Source organism: Manacus candei, unplaced genomic scaffold, assembly GCF_025592945.1.
Source record: "Manacus candei isolate 608988 ecotype Guabito, Panama unplaced genomic scaffold, ASM2559294v1 h1tg000014l, whole genome shotgun sequence".
Classification (NCBI taxonomy): Eukaryota; Metazoa; Chordata; class Aves; order Passeriformes; family Pipridae; genus Manacus; species Manacus candei.
In genome coordinates, this window is record NW_026138062.1 from 38,166,004 (window position 1) to 38,187,322 (window position 21,319).

Consider the following 21,319-nt stretch of genomic DNA (forward strand, 5'->3'; position numbering starts at 1 on the left):
AGATTTACTTCCTTTTTTTTTTCCAGCAAAAAAGGGAGTGTATAAACATGTTAGCATCTAAAATGGGATCTACTGCAATGTATACAATTTACTAACAAATGTCTTTGAGAGACTCATTACAGAACTGAGCCATCCAAAGAAGATCCACAATCCAAATACATATATTTCTTTATTAAGACAAAGGAAAAATGCCAGAACCTAAATAACCATTTCAGCCATGGCTGATGATGCCAGTACAAAGAAAGTAAAAGATTGAGCTTTTCAACTCAGTTAAAACATCTGAGGCTACACATGAAATGAATAAATGTTAAATGGAAACAAAAGGAATAAACAGCCAGGTAGAAATTTAAAAACACTACCAGAACCTAAAAATACAAACCACTATATAAAACAAATACAGAATTTCATTCTATCTTTCTAATGCAGCAGATATCAGGGTGGGGAGGAACAAATCGGAAATCTTAATTACAAAAATAATGCTGGTGTTCTTGGTGGAATTTTTTGCCCTCTACTATGCCTTTTGTGGCATGTGATAAAAGCAGAACAGCCACTGCTTCTGAAATGGTATAAACTTTTTGGTTACATAATCTAAAATGCCAAGATAACTAAGACAATGTAATACCTATAGAAGATGTAGCCACACTACGAGTGTATGCCAGTCGTTTTTCAAACCACACAGCTGGATCCAGGAATTTTTCCATGCAGAAATACCGAAACACAGGTTGAAAATTCTCACAGACTTTCATGAAGATTCTGTATTTCTCTTCAGGTTGTTTCTTTTGTGCATCCTTTAAACACATAAGAAATGTTTTACCCATGACTAATTGCTTTGGAAGGAAATTATGTCTTCCTTTGAAAGAACAGATTCCTACTTTCTACCCTCTCCCCTCCATCAAATGCTGTTCTCACTCCTTTCTCTGAGCTATGAGTTTCTGTCTCTTTTAAAGCAATTACTAATGCACCTATCTACCTGTTTTACTAAACAATTACATTTTCATACAACACTCATGGGCTAAAAAACGTGGAAAAAACCACACTCCTATTTCTTTGGTTCAGCAGGTGCATGTATTTTACAGGCATGGACAGGTAAATGCATCTTGCTGGGAGACAATTCCATTCCTAGCAGTCTCTTCTGGTACCTTTGGTTATCTGGTGGCTTCATGTCACTGTGAGGAAGTTACTCTCACTCATTCCCATGCAAAAGGTGCACAGAGACAAAATTAAATATACTTTAATCCTGTTAATGTTACAGACATTTAAAAGGAAGTAATTTCTTGCACTGTCATGGGTATATAAAGTAACAGGTAAACCTGTCTGCAATTTTCTAAACTTACGGTGAGGTGGTCTGTGGAATTAAACTAAAAGTCTGAATATCTATTCATTCCATGCCACTGATCATATTCATTATTATATATACTAATAGTATAGTATATAATTCTCCATAAATTTCCCCTCTACCTCCCAACCCCCTGTAAATATTATAAGCCAGCTATTTTTTTTTGGTGGTTTTTTAAGTTATTTTGACTCACCATCATTATTTTTTGACATTGATAACCAGAGTAATCTCCTGGCCTGTATCTCTTGTGAGCTCCTTCTTCGACATTCACAAGAAACTCCCCAATGGGAGTTGTTCCTGAACACCACTCAAGAACACCACTTCTCTGGGAAAGGGGAACCACCTGTAAAAGCAAAACCATGGCTGCACGGGGAAGGGTTATACACACAAAACTATGAATAGGCATCCTGCAGAGCATGGGTGCACATCTGTGTTTGTTTATAAAGACAAAAAAGGACAAACCATACAACTGATCACAATACATGTTTTAAATACAAATATATATATATATATATAAAAATCCACTCAAATTTTTTCTACCAAATATTTGCAATTTTTTTCCTAGCCCAGAGACCCTTCCACTACCATCCTTCAGTATAACTTAACAATTCTCCTCAATGTGCATGTTTATTTTGGCATTCTGGATGACCTATGACAGCCAGCAGGTCACTCTGTTGGAATGGGATAACACAGGCATTGTGCAAATTGCATACAAGAAGTAAAATCTCACACAAACACATGGTAGCTGTGTGAACATATTAGGCTTGTCTTAGTCTGCTTCCCACCCCAGGGAACAGTTGCTCACTGCATAACTGGCTGTAATGGTTACCTCAATTCCTGTAGCACTGGCCAGAATGAACCATTTGCCTGCCCTCAGTAAAACAGTTACTGCCTTTATCCTTCAATTTCATTTTCTTATGAAAGTGTCTTTATCTCATAATGCGATATCCATTCCCTTTTTCCCGGATGTCATTCATTTTTGCACACATAAAAACCTGATTTTTAATTGAAGATTATCCAAAAATGTGACTTTAACTCCACCTGAGATTTCTTAAAACCACACTAGCAATTCAGATAAGCACCTTTAGAGATTCCAGAGTGCATATTTCTCATTTGTCAAAGACAAGAGCTTATCCTTCAAGAATACTTATTCAGAGGTCACCTTCACAGCTATTATTATAATCCCAAGCACATAAAAGGACGGAGGAAGGGAAAGTTCCTCTTCAAATACATTTTCTGCATTCACAATAAGAATGTATTGCTGTATTCCCAATTCCAACAAAAAAGTTCTGCAATTCAAATTCTGCATGAATAGACCCTAGATGGGACTTTTGGATTCAATTGTAAGGGATATTGCAAGACTAAAATTAATTATTAAGGAATATCACAAGACAAATTAATGAGAATTCATAAACAAACTTGTATGCTCAAGTCTAAGGACTAGAAACTTACAATTCAAGGCCAGTGCACGAGTTGATTTCTTTTCAATTACAGGTTCATATAAAGAAAGCTTTGAAGAGTATTTAAATATATATTGGGCATCAGAAATTTATTTTAAGGATTTAGAAAAAAATTAAATCGTAATAATTAAAATGTATTGCTTATTCCATACCTTAAGGAGCAGTGATTACCTTAATAACACATAAATAAATATCCTTTTATATTGTCTTTGGGTTAAAAAAGTGGAGAATAGGGAAATACACTTTATTTCTTTATTGCCACAGCTTTTCAGGGTTACCTTGTATCTTCGGATATTTAATTTTCTCTTTCGTGTTTCAGTGTTTTGCTGAAGCAATGTATTGCACATCTGGAAAACTTGTTGCATGACAGCATCTTGCCTGAGGTCATCACGCCCCTTCAGCAAAAACAGAAAAAGCAGTTAAAAAACTTTTCAGCATCCAATTTCTTGTTCAGTAACTAAAAAAAATTATTTAAAAAAATTGCACAACCCCCAAGTTACTTTTCCACAATAATCACATGCAATAAAATGTAATTAACAATTGATTTTTTTCTCTGTATTTGGTTTTCTAATAGTGCTCAGCTGCTTAAACAGAACTATCATTAACTTAAATCATTACCTTTTTTTCTGGCAAATATTATTTAAGGTTTCAATCAACCTACATGCCTTACAGCACCCTTTTTAAACACAGATGTTTCATTCAACCTATTTAGCAACCCAGCACACAGCTGAAGCAGCATCAGTTGGCACTGCAGTTCGGATTATGGGATGCAGATTTATGCTTCTGTTTAAAACTTTTGGAACTACCCCATACTTAACAGCAAAACACAATTTTCCCAGCAGCTGCTCCATGTTTACATTCAAAGAGAGAATGAAGTCAGTTGAGTCTAAAGAGAATTTTTTTAGAGATTTGTATTTCTATGTGTATGCTTTTGATTGTCTTTTAATTGTAATTTTTTTTTTATGGGGAAGAAAAAAGGAGGTATTTAACAGAAAATTTGATGGTTTTTATTTACTGCATAATCTAGGTCACCAGCTAAGACATGACCAGGCAAGTCACAGGTCTGGTAGTTGTCAGGTAAGCTGCTGGATATAACATGCACTGCTGAAAAATAATTACAAAAAATTTAATACTTATTGTTTATATTATACTATTATTATATTACTTTTAATATCCTTTGCAATATCCTTTATTAAAGTATTCTTCAACTGACACTGAAATGTGAAAAGTCTGCTCATGGTACAGAAGTGACACATGAGAAAACTGACAGAACTTAAAAAAAATTCCAGCATGCCAAGTCTCTGACATGTAATTACAACTGACAGAACATACCTTAACCAGCTGCCTCCTTTCTTTACCATCTGATCCTACACAGTCTATTATTTTAGGCAGGTTCATGCCTCCTGCTAAAAGAAATTCTCGCTTAAAAGATCTTATTGTGACCAAATTTTCATATTGTCCTGTGGGATCCACCTGAAATTATAAATAACTTGAAATTAATATAAATATTACCTCAATTTCACTCAGAGCAAGTGGTAATGAGTTGTTCGCAAACCTCATTAGCAGACTATATGCTAAATATTAATACAAGTATTCCATCATTTACAAGGATAATACTCACAAAAGCTACAAAAATATGCTGAGCAAAGGAATTTTTCTGATTCCTCCTCGTTCACCTCACTGGTAGAGGGGACATGGTGCTGCAGACTTCCACTAAACAGGCTGTGACAATGTTAGCCTGTCCCAGCTAGTATTGTCCCAAGAAAACGTTCACACACAGCTGGGGACATTAGGCTTACAATAGGCTGCAAATGGGCCCAATCCACAATCCTAAACCTGCTGCAATTTGTAGGATCTGTATCTTCAGCCATTCTTCACATCCTTGTGTCATAAAGCAACCCTACTCAGTTAGCTGTAATGAAATACTGCTCCAGCAATTTACATCCCAGACCTGCAACCATTTCAATCAGTTTATACTGGAGAAGAAGAAAGGTAAAGAAAAGAACAATCGAGTTGTACAAAAGAGCAACACCTGGGGCCAATAGGAGCCCTACAAACAAATGTTATTTAGCATGGGTGGCAATTCCTGGCCTCTGAAGTCAAACTGCATAAAGCAGTCCCTTGACTTATTCAGCTTTATAGACGCAGCCTGAGGGACTTTAACACAAGGAAGTCTAGCTTAGTAACATTTAAATTTAGGTGTTGGCCCAAAAAGCAACTCTACGCTCCTGAAACTGGTAAGTTCCCTCAGTAGAGCATGTGGCATTGAAGAGTGAGTGCCTATGCACCCATCCAATCAACCACTTAGGCTAACAGGAATGGATCACACCCCATTACTGAATGGTAAAAACATACAAGCTGGCCATTTAGGAACAGGAGAAGGCATATCTATTAATTCTCATACCTTCAGGACATTAAGTGCCTCTGAGCTAGCACTTACAAAACAGGAGATTCAGACTTCCTAACCCTCTCTGTGATTTAGGTAGTTCATCACCCCTTCTGATAATAAAAGACTAGTCATTGGTAATACTGGCAAAGCCATCTTTGTACAATAAACCACTATCCAGCAACTATAAGACTTGGTCTTCTAAAGCCTAAGGAAACCATCTCAGCCTGTATCTCCCATAGGCTGACCTATAAAGAACCTGGGAATTGGATGAAGAGATATATGCCCTGACTGCCACTACAAAAGCTTGAAGCTGATTCTATGATTTGATATTATAGTCTGTATTTATTGCAACTTCAGTCACCTTAATTTCCATGGTAGGAACAACAACATCCAAGTCCTTCAGTTTAATAATTGGCTGGTCAGCTGGAATACTTATTTGTTCTGTAATTAAAAGGAATTAATAGTTTTAAGTTCAGAACTAGTAACATACATCAAAATTGACAAAAACCAGCTTACATTGTTTTTGGGACCCAAAACCTCATTGTATACTTTTGTCAAGCTGATGAAGATGATCACAGGGCAAATGGTGATTTCTGGACTTCGATATTCAGAGTCTGAGCCTTACAGTGCACGTAATTACTGTGACTTCTAATCCAGACTAAGTTCTACCAAACTTAGGACACAGTGCTAACGCCGTATCTCTTTTAACTAAATATCAATATTTAGAAATACAGTTTTTAATCTGAGAAAACAAAAACTATCTTCACTATTAAACCAAACATTTTTCCAAGACTTACTTCTTTGAGATTTCCATGGAGTAGCATCCACATTTGCTAATGTGATGTAAGCATCACAAAGTGCTCCGATGTCTCTAACCATATGAGCTCTCTTTTTTCTTACGATATTGATTATAGTGCTAGCAGCCTCCATTCTGTCCTAAAAAACCCAAAGGAATACAAATATCAGATCTTGCAAACTACACCTTGTAATATTAAAGATATATTATAACATGCAGGCAATAAAGTACAAATGAGATATGTCCTATGAAAACAGAGCAAACTGCAGTAATGGACAGCCCTTTGTGACATGAACTAAAATAATCAGAAGAAAAATTCTGTGCTGTCTAATCTGAGATGATGAATAATGTAAAATATTATTGGGAATGGAGAGGGAGCAAATGTCTGGGCAAAGTGCAAAAAACCTAAAAATTCTTCAGAAAAGAGGAGAGGTAGGTTTGGATGTTCTCCCACCATCTGCCTGCTTCTGTTATGTCCTCCCAACTGAAGAAAAGTCCTCTATGCAAAAGGCAAAAACCTGACTATGCATTCCTTCTGTGCCTGACTCTGTGACACTTGAGTTTAGCATAATCCTACTCCAAAGGGTGGGACCACAAAAAAACCCTATAAATTTGAGAGAAAGGTGGAAAAAAGCCACATAAAAGTGTGCTGAAAAAATGTATCAGTATGGGGGCTAAGAAGGCAATGACAACCATGCCAGGCCTACAACAATGGGGGAAAGAATGGGCATTAATCTAGGTGAGAGATGATTCCAAAGACAGGTTCCAACAAAAATTAAGCAATAACAACATTACATGAAACTACAGTTCAGTATTACCTATCATCATGGCTTTTAACATATAAAGGAACAAAGGACATACTGCACAAGGCCAAATACTTAGGTGCAACAGATGTTACCACTCAAAGCAGAAAAAATACTCAATTCAGGATGTACTTTTAACAATAAACCCACTCAAGACTTTCTTGCATCTACAATGCTTTTTACAGAATGACACATCAAGGATTTTTATCACAAAAGTCTTTGCAATAATTGGGGCTATTTGTGGTAGGAAATGTTAATTATATTTTGTTCAATCCCATAATTACTTCTTTTAATAATAATTACTAATGTACGCACAAAGGGGGGGGGTTATTATTAAAAGTACTTTTTCCCTCCTACTGTTTCTTAACAAAAGCCAGCTGATGAGCTCTGCACTCAAATGACATGGGTTTTTATTCATTTTTTAACAAAATTAAAGGACTGAATGTGATTAATAGAATAGAATTTTTTGTAGTCACCACATCAAGCTGGGAGATTTCTTTCGGTGCATTTTTAATTAACTTATTTCTTCTTATTGCATCTGGTTTTGTGAGGAGTTCATCTTTGTTAGCATTAGCCAAAGCTAATATTATAAACAAAGTATGATGAGGATGATCCAGTGAAATTCTAGACATTAGCTGTCAACAAAAACAAAAAGATCCTATTATTGAAAACTGTACAGAAGAATAAAAAAGATACTTAATTAACATTATTAATTCTTTTGAACTTCTAAGGTTCCTAAGAAGAAATAAAATGGTAATACTTAGATGGTATTTCCACAACTGAAAAAAACATTCAAAGTACATTTCTGCAGCTGCGTAAGTCTACTCTTATACAACAAGAAAAATCAATTACGTAGAAAGGAAAAAGTCCCCATCCTCTTTCCCCACCATACTAATTTTGCATCACTTATTTTTAATACACCCTGATCACCTATGTCACTTGTTCAGCTACAACTGCACAGAGGAAGATGGATATTGTTTAGAAGTAGGCACTACTAAGATAATCAAGATATCTTTAGATAAGAAAAGCATAAATTACATTATTCAGAACTTCGTGAAATCCTAAACCACCCATCATCTTAGTTCCCATCCGAGCAGCCAGCTGGTACATCAGAGGCAAAAACTTGTATGAGGGAATCTTCTGTGCATTTTTCTGTAGTAGAGAAAATTCAGTTAGAGAGCTGTATTAAACACCAAACAAAAACTGTAATCATAACTTTTTTTTAAACTAAGAGTAATCATGGCTGTGTGATCAAATGGTAGTTCAGTGAGTATCTCATTATCTTGGCCCATGTCTCCTAAATGGTACAAGTCGTTCATAGGAAAAGTAATATTTTCTATTCTACCTTTCATAGCTTTTCACCTGAAAGTATATATAATTTAAACTAGAATAAAGTACCTAAGGATGCTCATGATGGGTAGTTTCCAAAATATGTAAAGAACAAGGGGACCACAGTAAAAGCTAATGAGATATGCTTAATCATACAGATTTTTCAAATTAAAAAGCTAAATTAAGTTAAATTAAAATGCATTGAGAATTACAGGTCTCACTGATGAAAAACTAACTGATAAGCAATGACAACTGAAAAAAGCAAGTTTTGCAGGAAAAGTTAAGCAGCTACATAGGAAAGCATACTGCACAGCACTATAATTCATCTTCTAGAAACCTAGGAGAAGGAAACGAAAGATGGATAATTTAACTGTCAAGGCATTTGGAAAAAAACAGAGCAGACATATACCTTCATCATTTCATTGACTCTATCAACTCCAGGATTTTCAAGCCATAGTGAACAGAGTCGGAATATCCACATATCATGTTCTTCTCCACTTAATAAACAGCTGATATAGTTCTCCACTGCTTTACACAGGAAACGTTTACGATCCTCAGTTAGGGCTTGTATGGCACATTCATCCAGTTCAAGTTCTCGCTGAACCTTCACTGTGTATCTATGTGAACAGACATTATTCTTAAACACCACATTAACTCTTAATGAACTTGTAGCAAGGACATCCCCAGCTCTCTTACTTACTAATTTAACATTTTAAAGTTGCTTTGTATGTACAAGCACAGCAAAATAAACAACTGAGAAATCAAATTGTGGGAGCTACTCCTTTGGTGTATGCACAAAGACCCACTGCTCTAAGTAAATTTTCAGTCAGTGTCTTCTTTTAAATGATTTATTCTCCATATTGGTATATGTGTGAATATACAGTACAGATAATTTGTGTAAAGACTTCAGTTTCCAACAGCTGAAAGTCATCCTTTTCTGCCCACTTTCAATTGTTCTTACTAAATCCATATGAACTCCGTATTAAAATTAATTCTACTCTTTCACTAAATGTGTAATGGAGAAAAATCTTAATTCATTTATTTTCACTCTGTAACATTTTCTTTGTCAAATAGATCCAGGGAATAAACATGAATTCCAGGTCATGATCATCCATACTGTTTAACTGTTGTAACAGTCCTTGGCTTAGTTTTGGCCCACACTACCTAGCACATGCATAGACCATGTTCAGGCACAGTTCAGAAACTATTCACAGGAAGCACTATGGATTTGGCCACTGTTTTGTGGAGAAGGATAAAATCAGCTGTAGAGATGTGACCCATACTGTACCTCTTGCCCAGAAAGTTGGTAGAGATGGAGCCTCTGAAAGCTCCATAGTAACCACCTCTCCATTTGAATGCTCACCTGTTAGTTTGAACTCTACATTCCCTGATGAGGCCGACCTCCTCCTTGGCCTTCTTCAGTAGTGCTTGCTTATTTTCAAACTCTGAGGATTTCATGTAATTCTCAATTCGCTGGTACTGATTATCAGAGAAACGAGCCAAAGACAGGAAAGCCTTCATCTTTCCTTTCTTCAGCTCATCACTGCTGTCTCCACTGTGGCTTGCAGCAATTTCCACAGCCTACAGGGGAAGTAACAATAATGGTAAGATGGATAATCAGATAAACAGTGCTGCATAATACTTGATTAAACTCTGTTATCAGAGAAAGTTGTTTTTCTTGGGGGGGCAGGGTTGAGGCTGGAAGGGACATCTGGAGATCATCTCATTTAACCCCTCCCGCTCAAGCAGGATCACCTGCTCAAATAGATTATTTAATGTTGCCTGTGATGGAATATATATGCATACAAAATGAAATCTAACACGGTATTTTTCTCATAAGTGAATTTAACCTTTAAGAAGCATTTCAGTGCAAACAGCCAAAAAGATTATCCTGTATGAAACAGATTTAATAACCATACAGGCATTTACTGCACTTATCTATCTTTTAGAGTAACTAGGCATGAAGTTTTACAATAGTCTTAAAGCCTTATATCACAGGATGGTGAGAAAAAAAAAGGAAGGCAGTCCAAAAAGTGCCAAAAGGAAATTATATATGAAAGTCATGGATTCAAATCACAGTGATGAAAGCACATAGATAGTAAGAGAGAAAAGCAACTATGCTGAGTTTCACAAATCAGCATGAAATAAATAAATGCAGAGTGGACAAATATTAATACAAATGTTTCTGTAACTGGCTATGAGTTAAAAAAAAAATTTACAGTAGTTTGAAACACTAGAACAAGACCTTCCAGCACCTGTCAGGGGTAACCTTATCACTCTCTACAACTACCTTAAAGGAGGTTGTAGCCAGGTGGGGGTTGGTCTTTTCTCCCATGTAACAAGCAACAGGACAAGAGGACACAGTCTTAAGATGTGTCAGGGGAGGCTCAGGTTGGACGTTAGGAAGAATTTCTTCACAGAAAGAGTGACTGGACATTGGAATGGGCTGCCCAGGGAGGTGGTAGAGTCACCATCCCTGAAAGTGTTCAGGGAAAGACTAGATGTAGCACTGAGTGCCATGGTCTAGTTGACATGTTGGTGGTCGGTCACAGGTTGGACTCGATGATCTCAGAGGTCTTTTCCAACCAAAGCAATTCCCTAATTCTGTGAAATTCTGTGGCCACACTGAAAACCTGATGAGTGAATAATCTATCCTGAGAAGGAAGGAATGGTAATGTAGAACAGGAAACTAGACTAGTAGTTGTAATCACTGCACTTCTAAGCAAACATTATACGTTTCACTGCGAATTCTATAAACCCATATTCTGAACATTTTATAAGATTACAGTGTTAACACAATACAATGTGAAACTATGTTTTTATAGGAAACCATACTTTCAATCCAGAAAAATAAAGTCTGCTTGACATTCTAACACCATATTTTAGCACAGCATTATCTCAAAGGCAGTGTATTTCAAAGACCAGATGCACCTTTTCTAAGTATTTCTGCATGATGACTGTAGGGTTTTCCAAGCATGTTTCTGCTAACCAGGTTCCGCACAGCCTCAGACACTCTGTATACATCAATTTCAGGTGAGGATCATTCTCAACCTTTGAAAAAGCAAGTTTTGGGAACAAAATTAAAGAGAGGGAAGCATCAAAAAACCCACCCCTGAATAGGCAATTTCTAAAGTTTTAAACCCTGAACAGAATTCAATCATTGAGGCCTATTACATATAATGCATCTACAAAGTCATTCCCCACCCACATCTACAGCAGTTGATAACCTTAAATCACATTCACATTCTATGTTAGACTAAAGGAGAGCATGCATTTTAAAATACCTGATAATCCGAACAATGAAAAGCAGAATAAACCAATGACAATATGTAATAAAAAATACATAAATTCACAGCATGTTTCCATAATTGTTATTTTCTAATATCCCTATTTAGTCTGAAGTATCATAGTACAATCCATAGGTAACATTCAGGAATCATGATAACTAGGTGTTATCACTAAATTATTCAGACAGATCTCTACATGGAAACTGGATTAAAAGTGCTCCAGGAAGATGATGGAGCAGGTTTCCAAAGGACGTGACTCCGGATCAGATGCTCAGCTTTGACTGTAGAGTAGGACAAGTTTGCAAAATACTTTTAGTATAGTGTACATATTAAAGACCACATGATCAAGATGGTAACACTGACTGTGAAATACTGAAGTATATCATAGGCTGTGAAAACATAAATCCTCCTTACATAGGCAGGGTAAATGTAACACTGGAAGGATTAAATTTTTGGATGGCCTCATCAACTATTCATGGAGAAATCACAAAAATCAAAAGACCAGCAACTCTTGATTTTGCTCTGATATGTATGGAGAACTCGGCCCAAAATTATCCAGCTTTTCTGTGTGACATTCCTTAATAATGTACGTGAATTCAAAGCAAATGCCTTTTACCCTCCAAAAGTACTCAAAGAAAGCCATCATAGCTAAACATAAATGTAAGGACATGAAGGCATTTTTACCACATTGCTAATGAAGTTCTATCCAGAGGGACCTGGACAGGCTGGATTGATTGGTCAAGACCAATGGTATGAGGTTCAACAAGGCCAAGTGCCAGGTCCTGCCCTTGGGTCTCAACAACCCCATGCAGTGCTACAGGCTGGGGGAAGAGTGGTTGGAATGCTGTCCAGAGGAAAAGGACCTGAAGGTGCTGGTCGACAGCAGCTGAACATGAGCCAGCAGTGTGCTCAGGTGGCCAAGAAGGCCAATGGCATCCTGGCCTGTATCAGCAATAGCGTGCCCATCAGGACCAAGGCATATCATCCCCCTGTACTTGGCACTGGGGAGGCTACACCTTGAATCCTGTGTTCAGTTTTGGGCCCCTCACTGCAGGAAAAGATATTGAGGTGCTGGAGCACATCCACAAAAGGGCAACAGAGCTGGGGAAGGGGCTGGAGGAAAAGTCTTAGGAGTAGCAGCTGAGGGAGCTGGGGTTGTTTACTCTGGAGAAAAGGAGGCTCAGGAGGGAGGGACCTTATCCCTCTCTACAACTACCTGAAAGGATGTTGTAGTTTCCCAGGCCACAAGTGATCGAACAAGAGGAAAATAAACATCAAGTTGTGCCAGGGGAGGTTTAGATGGATAATAGGAAAAATTTCTTCATTTTAATTTTCTCTCCGGGGAAAATTTCAGAAAGTGGAATTAGGATCTTAAATAATTTAATTCCCATACGTTTATACATTATATAACATATACCTGAAACCAATCTGCATCTAATTTTTTTATCATCGTTTTAAGTATATTCAGTGCAAGACTCTCTTCTTTTTTAGCCCAGAAAACCTGAGCTTCTTCTAGTTGCCATTCGGAAACTCCACATCCCTCTGGATTGTGTTGTTTGATCTGAAACAAAGCTCTTTCTGGAAGCTGAAATAGAAAAAATAATCATAAACAATTCTTTAAGTGAAATACCAGTGTCTCACAGCAAGTTTTGTTTTAGACTCCATTTGCTCTACTTGTGCAGCATAGTCTGCCCATTCAATGCTACGAATTTATTTGCAGCAAAGATATGAAGTTATTTTTCTATATACTCGCATAAAATCCTGATTTGCAACAAAAATAGACTATGGAATTAAACCTCACAAACTCTAAAATAAACTATCAATGTTCAACATTTTAAATTGGAGGTATATAGTAAAGAAATTCTGTTATAAGTACCTACTGAAGTAATGGATTTACAGCTTGGTAATTATTATTATTATTATTACATCATTATATATGTTTTTACAGATCACAGAAAAATAATTTTAAACATGGCACCACCATACACTAATTCTTTTGCATGCTACCTCTTCACTTGTATCACTGGTGAAGTAACATACTCATTTATTTAGTAATCTAATATCACTATGACAGTACAAAGAGCCAACTAGGTTTTTACAATGTAAATATAGCGACTGAAGTGTATTTTCATGAGTTGTCCGACCAATAACCAAATCAATCAAACTTTTAAATAAGCAATTAAAATGTAAGAATGCCTGTAAATGCAAGTTTGGGTAGTTCAATTAGTGGTCAGTGTGATGACTCTGTATGGTACTCTTACTTTTGATGGATAGTAGTGGCACCAAAGAGAAAGAGAAGCCATTAGTTGCAAAGAGTGCTTCTTCAAAAACTGAAAGACTGAAAAGGCCCAGAAGGATGCCCCAAAGGTTGCCCATGACCTTCAACACTGAAAAGGCTGGAATGATCCTGTTTTCAGAAACATGCTGGCTCAATCTTTCAGAACCTTCTACTCAACCCAAAATATGGTACCCCAGTTTTAATCATCTTCTGTAACTAAAAATCAGAGTGAAAAAAAAATAACTTCTGTAGATGCTCTTCTAGGACACTCATTGCCACAGTGTTGGTAGCTGGGCAGGCACAAGATAAAAAACATTTGAAGTAGTTTTCCCAAACAATTCCAGAGGTACTGGGTAAAGCTTGCAAATTCATGAAATCAAAGACAGCTGTTCTGCTGATTTCATCATTACTCATAAAAAGAGTTAGAACCTTTCTGAAATCAAAGTGTAATTTAGTTTCACATATGTGAAGTGTTAAAAACCTTTCCAGGTTCTGTATTTAGCTGGAACTACTTTCTGTAGAGGTCCTTGGAAGACACCATTGCTCTATAAGCTCTTATGGAGTTACTCCTCCAGATGCATTACCTAGCCAAGACTAACCAGCCAAAGCTGACCCTGGACCTTAAATGCATCAGCAGGTGCAAAAATCACTGATAGTGCAAATCCCATTAAGTCATTCACAGAAAGAGATTTACCACAGTGCAATGGTGCTTTGAGAGAATAAAACTTCGAAGATAACAGTAAATATAGAGATGCAATGAAGTTATTTCTGCAGTTTTACTCTGGAATGCTACAGTAGTATGATGCAAGTGAAAGCTGGATATATAAAATTGCAACAAAATGAGAAACAGCTGTAAGAGCATTCTTCACTAAAAATTTCATTTTTTTATTATCTGCCTCACAGAGTAGCTTACAGCTAGGAACAAAATTCAGAAAACACATCTATAAATACAAACTATGAATAAGTTCTACTTAGTTTAAGTCTCCAACTAATTGAATCACTGAATAAACTTAGAATACAGTTCATCTTCAGGACTCTTAAAAATTAAGTTCTTTGATCTTTTATAAACTAGAAAAACTAAGTATCTTTTCCTGATCTTTCCTGGAATCTGTTACCTGTGTATTTTTAGCAGTTCTTGCCAATCTAGAGAGCTCCACCAGATGTTTGGTCAGGATGTCTTTAATACATTCTCTTTTGGTATTGTCATTCTCCTTCTCAAGCAAGATCTCCAAAATTACAGTGCGCAGAGCCATGATGGGTTCCTGGAAATGGAAGTCACTGTCCTTGAGAAGTTGGGACTGTCTCTGCCACTTCAAATAAACTTCATTCAGTTGTTGAGTAGTAAAAGATCTACAATTGTTACCAAAAGAAAAAAGACCAGTTACTAATTCTCAGTAAACATTAGTGAAATGCAAGATGACTAAAAAGTGAACTACCAAGGAAGTTCACAATGTACAGTTCCAAACCAAGAAATAGTCCATAAAACCCTACAAATGTTTACTATATGTGGACTAAACTGGCAGCCTTCCAGTTTTAACAAACACGAAGATCAACATTACAGGTGAACAGCTCCTCTGTAAAAGTTCCTTGTGTTAAAGGTCCATCAGCAAAGGGAATAGCATTCGAACAGAGGGCTGCTTAAAAGATCACAGACCAAGATTCCTGTTTTATTATATAGGTTATATATGGATTAATTTTAAGAATTAATTCTAAACTGTCACACTGCAGGTTGCCATTTCATGTATTGTTTTCTTAGGCAATCCATTAACTGCAAAAAGCAATAAGGTTCCAGACAGGCTAAATGACTGCAGGATGACTATTAGGTACCAAACTGACACAACTATGACAGAGAAAATTCAATGTTGATAGCACTACCAAGATAAATACCTTCCTGTGATTAAAAAGCACTGTTAAGAATATAGTATTAGAGGTCCATGAAAAAAGTGATTCAAACTGAAACAACTTTCAATAGAGCTATGGGTGTCATGAAGGAAATTGAAAACATTTTTAGAAAAGAAACTACAAGAGGATGACTCAGTTACCTGAGTAAAGCAAAAGCTAGGAGATATGACTGCTACCTTGGAGTATACTAGGGAACTCAATACAAATGAAAGAAAATAATTATTTAAAATACAGTATTGGCATAATATCAAATAATTCAAACTAGACTGTAAATAAATCCAGTCTGGAAATAATAAGAGAATCTAAAATTGTCTTCACATAGTAAAGCTAAAATCCTTTAATTTTTAGGATGAAGTTCGAGACGCTCACGAATAAAATTTGTTGAGGTTGTTACAATTTTCGTGCTATGCTTGATTACTAAAAATTCTGAAAGCTCAGAAACAATCTTAAACAATCTTAAAAAATTACCTGGAGAACAGCAGACCTGTGTTTTCCAACTCTCCAATTAGCTGTAGTCTACAAAGGGTTGGGTATAATGAATAAACAGATTCAAGACTCCCTTTGCACAGCTCTTCGACTTCATTCACTCTATGGATTTAGCAGAGAAACAGTAAATTTTTTTTTTTTTTTGCTATCCACAAGTAATTGCAAATATCCATAACATAATTTCCACACAGTGAACAGAATTTAAACAGCTAAACTATTCAGTCTGGAGTTATTTTGTATTAACATTAAAATTAAAATAATAAATTTTGTCAAAAAATGAAAAGACAGTAAGCATATATAAACCCCAAAGTTCAGCCAAAGAAGAGCACCCAACACTGAAATCCACTTTAGAGGAACACAAAGTAAGGGGGTGTATACAACAGCAAATGTATCTTCAATTAGCACATAAATTATATATGCACAGATGACAAACTGAAGTTAAAAAACTTAGAAATAAAGTTGCAATCTGGAGGTATTAATTTTATTCTATGCAGGAGACTTTATTTAAGCCCATAAAACCCCATGATAATCTTTCATATATAACCTGTCTCCATCTCTCTCTATAACAACACAGTATTTGCATACAGTTACCTGGCATCTTTAAGACTGTCGTGGAAAGCAGAGAATTCCTTATCTCGTAAAGACTGAAGAGCATCATACAAAGATTCATGGTAACCTGGTCTTCCTGTTTCATCTCTAAGAAATAAAACAAAAGTAACATAAAATAAAAAGAAAAGTACATATATTTTCAGTTGTAGATTTTCTGCAGCTGGATTGCTATTTTGCATGATAAAAATAATGATGCAATCTTTTACATTTTAAATTAATTTAGCATTTTATAAATTCAAGCTGTTCTTTTTAAACAAAGAAAAACAGTAATTGTCAAAATGTTTGGAATACAGACAACATGTTCACAGTTGTATCAAAAATATGCCACAAACTCAACTGCACAATAAAAGTTTAACCATAATATCTCTCTCAGCATTATGCTGAAACATACATATTATAGTATATATGTAACTTCAGTTAAGAATCAGCAGTTTTGTACATGTAACTTCAAAAATATTCTTAAAATGGAAAAAATAAATAAAATCAGAAGGTTAAAAAAACCCATAGTGTTCAATAGAATTTTCCCTTCTTTGGCTTTTGGTTTTTCTTTCTCCTTCTCCTTGGCCCTCCTGTACTAAGAAGGCACAGACACAGATTCTGGCTAGTCACATAAAATAACTACTGCCATATATGGCATATCCAGTTACACATTAAGGGAGGAGATTACTCCTTATGAGGGAGTAGCCATAAATCAATACTGGTGTTTGCCTATCCAGGTCTTGATAACCTCTTGTGGCTTATTAAGTAATATTTTCCCCATTTCCTTATAAATTAGACATCAAAAACTATCTAACCCTCACTTGTACTTAAGGTAAGTTTACTATCCGAGTCAAAAATGGAAAATTTCAGTTCACAATTACGAACAATCAAAAAGAATTACCTGTGTACAGTTTCCCAGGAAAATGGAAAGTGATGTGCATACAAACCAGAGAAGTATAAGTGAAAAAGACTGCTTTTATGTTCAATTATTAAGACAAATCAGGTGACCTGCTTCACAGAAACTACATTCTCACCTTGTTCTTTTTGCTTGGATCTGACAGCACTGCCTTTTGCTTAATAAACTAGCAAAAGTTGGTTTACCTGACAAAAGAGATGTGGTCCCACTGCATATTCCTCCATGCTGCCTGGTAGCGCATTTCCTGTAGTTCTGTGCACCACTCAGTGTTTTCACGTTCCAGCCCTTTTAAATACATGGAAAGAGTGTGGCGAAGACCGAAATTCTGCAAAGCCTGGAATTAAGAAAAATTACTAGAAGTTGGTTTTCCTCCTTTATCAAACTGAACTAGTTTTTTTAAAGGCTTTGTTTTACCTTTGCAAACAAAGAAGCCTTTGCAGGGATGACAGGACCATAAATATTTCTAAACTCAGCACTACATAACAGGAAAACTTTTTAATAAAACTACTAATCCCACTATTGATATCTGCACCCCCAGGAAAGCAGTTTCATTACTACCACCATGGGTGGCATTTTTTAAAATAAATTTCCACACTTTGCTTCAAATTAACTATGAGTTCACATTTCTCCATTCCACCATTCCCAATAGTAAGTCAAAATGGGTTTTACTTCTTAATGAACCATTTTCCTGGTGGGGATTTGAAAAGGTTTCCTGCAACACCTATCTGTTTGAAGACCATAATGTCTTTATAATTGTGACCAGTTAACTAGATTATGCATGCAGCCATTATGAAGGAGAAATGCAATGGAATTTTAGCAATGATACTAAATAATTTGGGGTAAGAAAATAAAAGAAAATTTTCATAGGAAAATGAAATGAGGAGAGAAACAGATATACCTGTGCTACATTATTATAGAACTGGTGTAAACATTTTTAGGCTAAAAAAGCAACATACTTTTTAAGGGTTCAAAATAGCATCGATTCTATTTATTTATTGTATCAGAAATACCACAGTTTCAGTCAGATACTTGCCACAATGGAGAGGTTTGAAGAACGAGAGAGGAAAAGTAACCAAATACATTACTTTTCATATCCTGTCATTTTAAGAGCTGGCCTTAAGTATTTCACAAAATTCATCACCCATGACTTGGGTGAGTGACAAGAGGAACAGGAACCTTAACATTTTCAGGACAAATATTGAGTTGTCTTATATTACACAGTTTGGATGTGTAAGACAATGGGCTGGACTTGATGAATAAAGGGATTGCTTTCGGTCCTAAAACAATTTTGGACTTAATACAAATGACTCAGTATGATGGATATCAATTCTTACATTTATTTCCTCTTACAAAATAGGATTACCTCTATTATTCCTGCCTGGCGAGTAGATGGAGAGAGGCTTGTCTCAAGGTCATATGTCACAAGGGCTTTCTCCCATACTGCTTCATGCTCATATGTTCTTAGCCTGTTGTAAGTTAACAGGATGTTTTCAATTGAAGTTCCTTATTAATAAATGAAAGCAATGACTCTAAAGAACATAAGAACATTAATAAATTATACCGCGCTAATGGTTGTAACATTCTTCCTCCACCACAGCCATAGAGACTGTCAGGTTCTCCAATGCTTCTGTATATGTCCATGAGAAGGTCCTAGAAGATGCACCACAAAACTGAAGGGTTACCTTTTTTTGGAACCAGTTCAAGTTAGTTTTACATATATCGTGTAAGTTTGTAAATATGAGTCCTTGCATGCAACACTATCATTGCTAAATTTTCCTTTATGCAGTATCTGAGCCTGCTATCATCACAGGAAAAAAGTTATGCAGTCTAGCAAAACTCTTCAGGACTACCTACCTTCCCTGCTAATTTATTAAACAAAAAACAGAACTGGGCCTTAGGTGGACTGGCTGAAAAGCAAAAGGCAGTAGTACTGAATGAGCATCAGACATACCAGCTAAGCAATGCATCTTAAAAGTTACACAAGCACAGTTCTGGAATAATGAACAATGCGAAGAAGTAACTTAGACAAGGCTACTGGATCAGATTTGATATATCAAATAAACTTGCAAGAGATACTACTGCTTTGGCTTTGATTAGTACAGCCTCCCACACCACATGTTCATTTTTAATGAACATATATCTCTGACAAAGCAAACTGAAAAATACTTGGCTAGTTATCACCATGAGTTCAGTTCTTTCAAGGAACAAAGTCTGCTTGCTGTGATGTAAAATTTGCCAGTTAATTAGTGTTTCAGGTGAACGAATACTCAACTTGTCTAGAAGGCTACTAAGTTCACTTTGAATTAAAGCATGAGGAGAACTTTCAAACACAATTTTTGAATTCAATTAGATCTGCCTTCAACTCAGATGAAATCTACTCTTAATAATAATTATATGAGAAGTTTTGCTTTCAGATTATGAAGCACGCAGGTACCTGTAAACTTAAGCCAGTTTCTTCTTTACTTTTTTCGTTCAAAGTAGTAATAGTTGTTTTTTGACTTTCTTCTTCAAATGTCAAACTCTTAGCTGCTTTAAAAGAAGATCTAAAAGAAAAGTTTCAACCAATAAAGTTAAATTAAATTTCATACAAAGAACTAAAGAAATTCTGAAACAATACTTAAAAAGTAAGCAACTTAAAATACTTAAAAAGTATTAAAAAGCAACTTTAAATACTTAAAAAGTAAACAACAAATGCAAGACCATGCCTGTCATACCCCTAAATCATTCAAAATAGCTCTCCACTAGAATAATGATTAGCTGAACTGAGAATATCAATGTCAAGGGATTTTAACACCAAGGTGTTTTTTCAGAGATAAAAAAAAAAAACCCTTGTAATTTCCAATATTTTATTAGATCAAGTTGCTTTTGTGAATGGCTGAAGCATTCTTTCTTCTGTCAAAGAATAAAAGCAGTTAGTTAATGCATATGCTTATAATCTTCCTCTTGTTATATTTTCACTACCTTAGAGTTATTTGTAACAAAAACAAAGCTTCTAAACTAGTTCCATATTTTGATCTTGCTAGACCAGAAGACAAAAATAATTGTCCATTATAGAAGAAAACTCCTTCTCTACAATTCAGCTCAATCCACACACAATTCTGGCTATCATTCTGGTGTTTCCTTCTTTCTTTGATTAACTTCTGGCTTTAATTTAACCAATAGCACTAAGAAAAGTTTCTGATTATGAGTCAACGTGGTTTGGATCACATTCAAGGATTGGTAGAAATATTTTCATGTCCATACATGCACCTATGGAATATTTTTAAAGCTTCCTTCACTTTTCACATAACAAAACACTATTGGGATGCACAAAACATGACTCATTTTATCAGAAATGTCAAGAAACTGCACTCCTCAAGCCTCATACCTTTCTTGCTGTTTGTCTCTATTTATCTTGTCTGCGTAGATTTCTGCGTAGAGCAAGGCTGTGAAGTGAGCAGCACAAGACTGTGCTGCTATAGCAACCTCAAGATAATTCAGATCCAGCCAGAAGCTGTCATCAAAAACTGTACCTGAAGCAGATCTGATTAAATAAAGACTTTAATACTGCTGCAAAAGACCTTCTCTCTAACATTAAAGAAAACAAATCCAAACTAACTATAAAGCTTTCCAAAGGCTAATTTTATTTTAGCACCCCCCTCAAAACCCAAACTACAAGAAGTTTATCAGACAACAAGTTTTTAGAAAACTCCTTCAGCATAGTTAGAACCCCTTAAGTCCAGCTATATCACTTCTGTAAAAAATGCAAA

General features: G+C 35.8%; 1 protein-coding gene across 3 annotated transcripts in view; it reads right to left on the reverse strand.

The window, feature by feature from the left end:
* The window catches only part of ATM (ATM serine/threonine kinase), a 64,450-nt gene that overhangs the window by 5,421 nt on the left and 37,710 nt on the right, over positions 1–21,319 (reverse strand). For all 3 annotated transcript variants that reach the window (XM_051779787.1, XM_051779789.1, XM_051779788.1), the window contains exons 39-58: positions 20,938–21,093; positions 20,005–20,113; positions 19,132–19,220; positions 18,934–19,036; positions 17,756–17,904; positions 16,658–16,762; positions 16,049–16,168; positions 14,794–15,028; positions 12,818–12,985; positions 11,045–11,164; positions 9,477–9,694; positions 8,523–8,730; positions 7,823–7,936; positions 7,261–7,419; positions 5,983–6,121; positions 5,547–5,626; positions 4,129–4,269; positions 3,075–3,191; positions 1,530–1,679; positions 623–788 (exon numbers count right to left, since the gene is read on the reverse strand). In XM_051779787.1, coding sequence (XP_051635747.1) covers positions 623–788; positions 1,530–1,679; positions 3,075–3,191; positions 4,129–4,269; positions 5,547–5,626; positions 5,983–6,121; positions 7,261–7,419; positions 7,823–7,936; positions 8,523–8,730; positions 9,477–9,694; positions 11,045–11,164; positions 12,818–12,985; positions 14,794–15,028; positions 16,049–16,168; positions 16,658–16,762; positions 17,756–17,904; positions 18,934–19,036; positions 19,132–19,220; positions 20,005–20,113; positions 20,938–21,093 — 2,846 coding nt within the window. The remainder of the gene's footprint in view (positions 1–622; positions 789–1,529; positions 1,680–3,074; positions 3,192–4,128; positions 4,270–5,546; positions 5,627–5,982; positions 6,122–7,260; positions 7,420–7,822; positions 7,937–8,522; positions 8,731–9,476; positions 9,695–11,044; positions 11,165–12,817; positions 12,986–14,793; positions 15,029–16,048; positions 16,169–16,657; positions 16,763–17,755; positions 17,905–18,933; positions 19,037–19,131; positions 19,221–20,004; positions 20,114–20,937; positions 21,094–21,319) is intronic.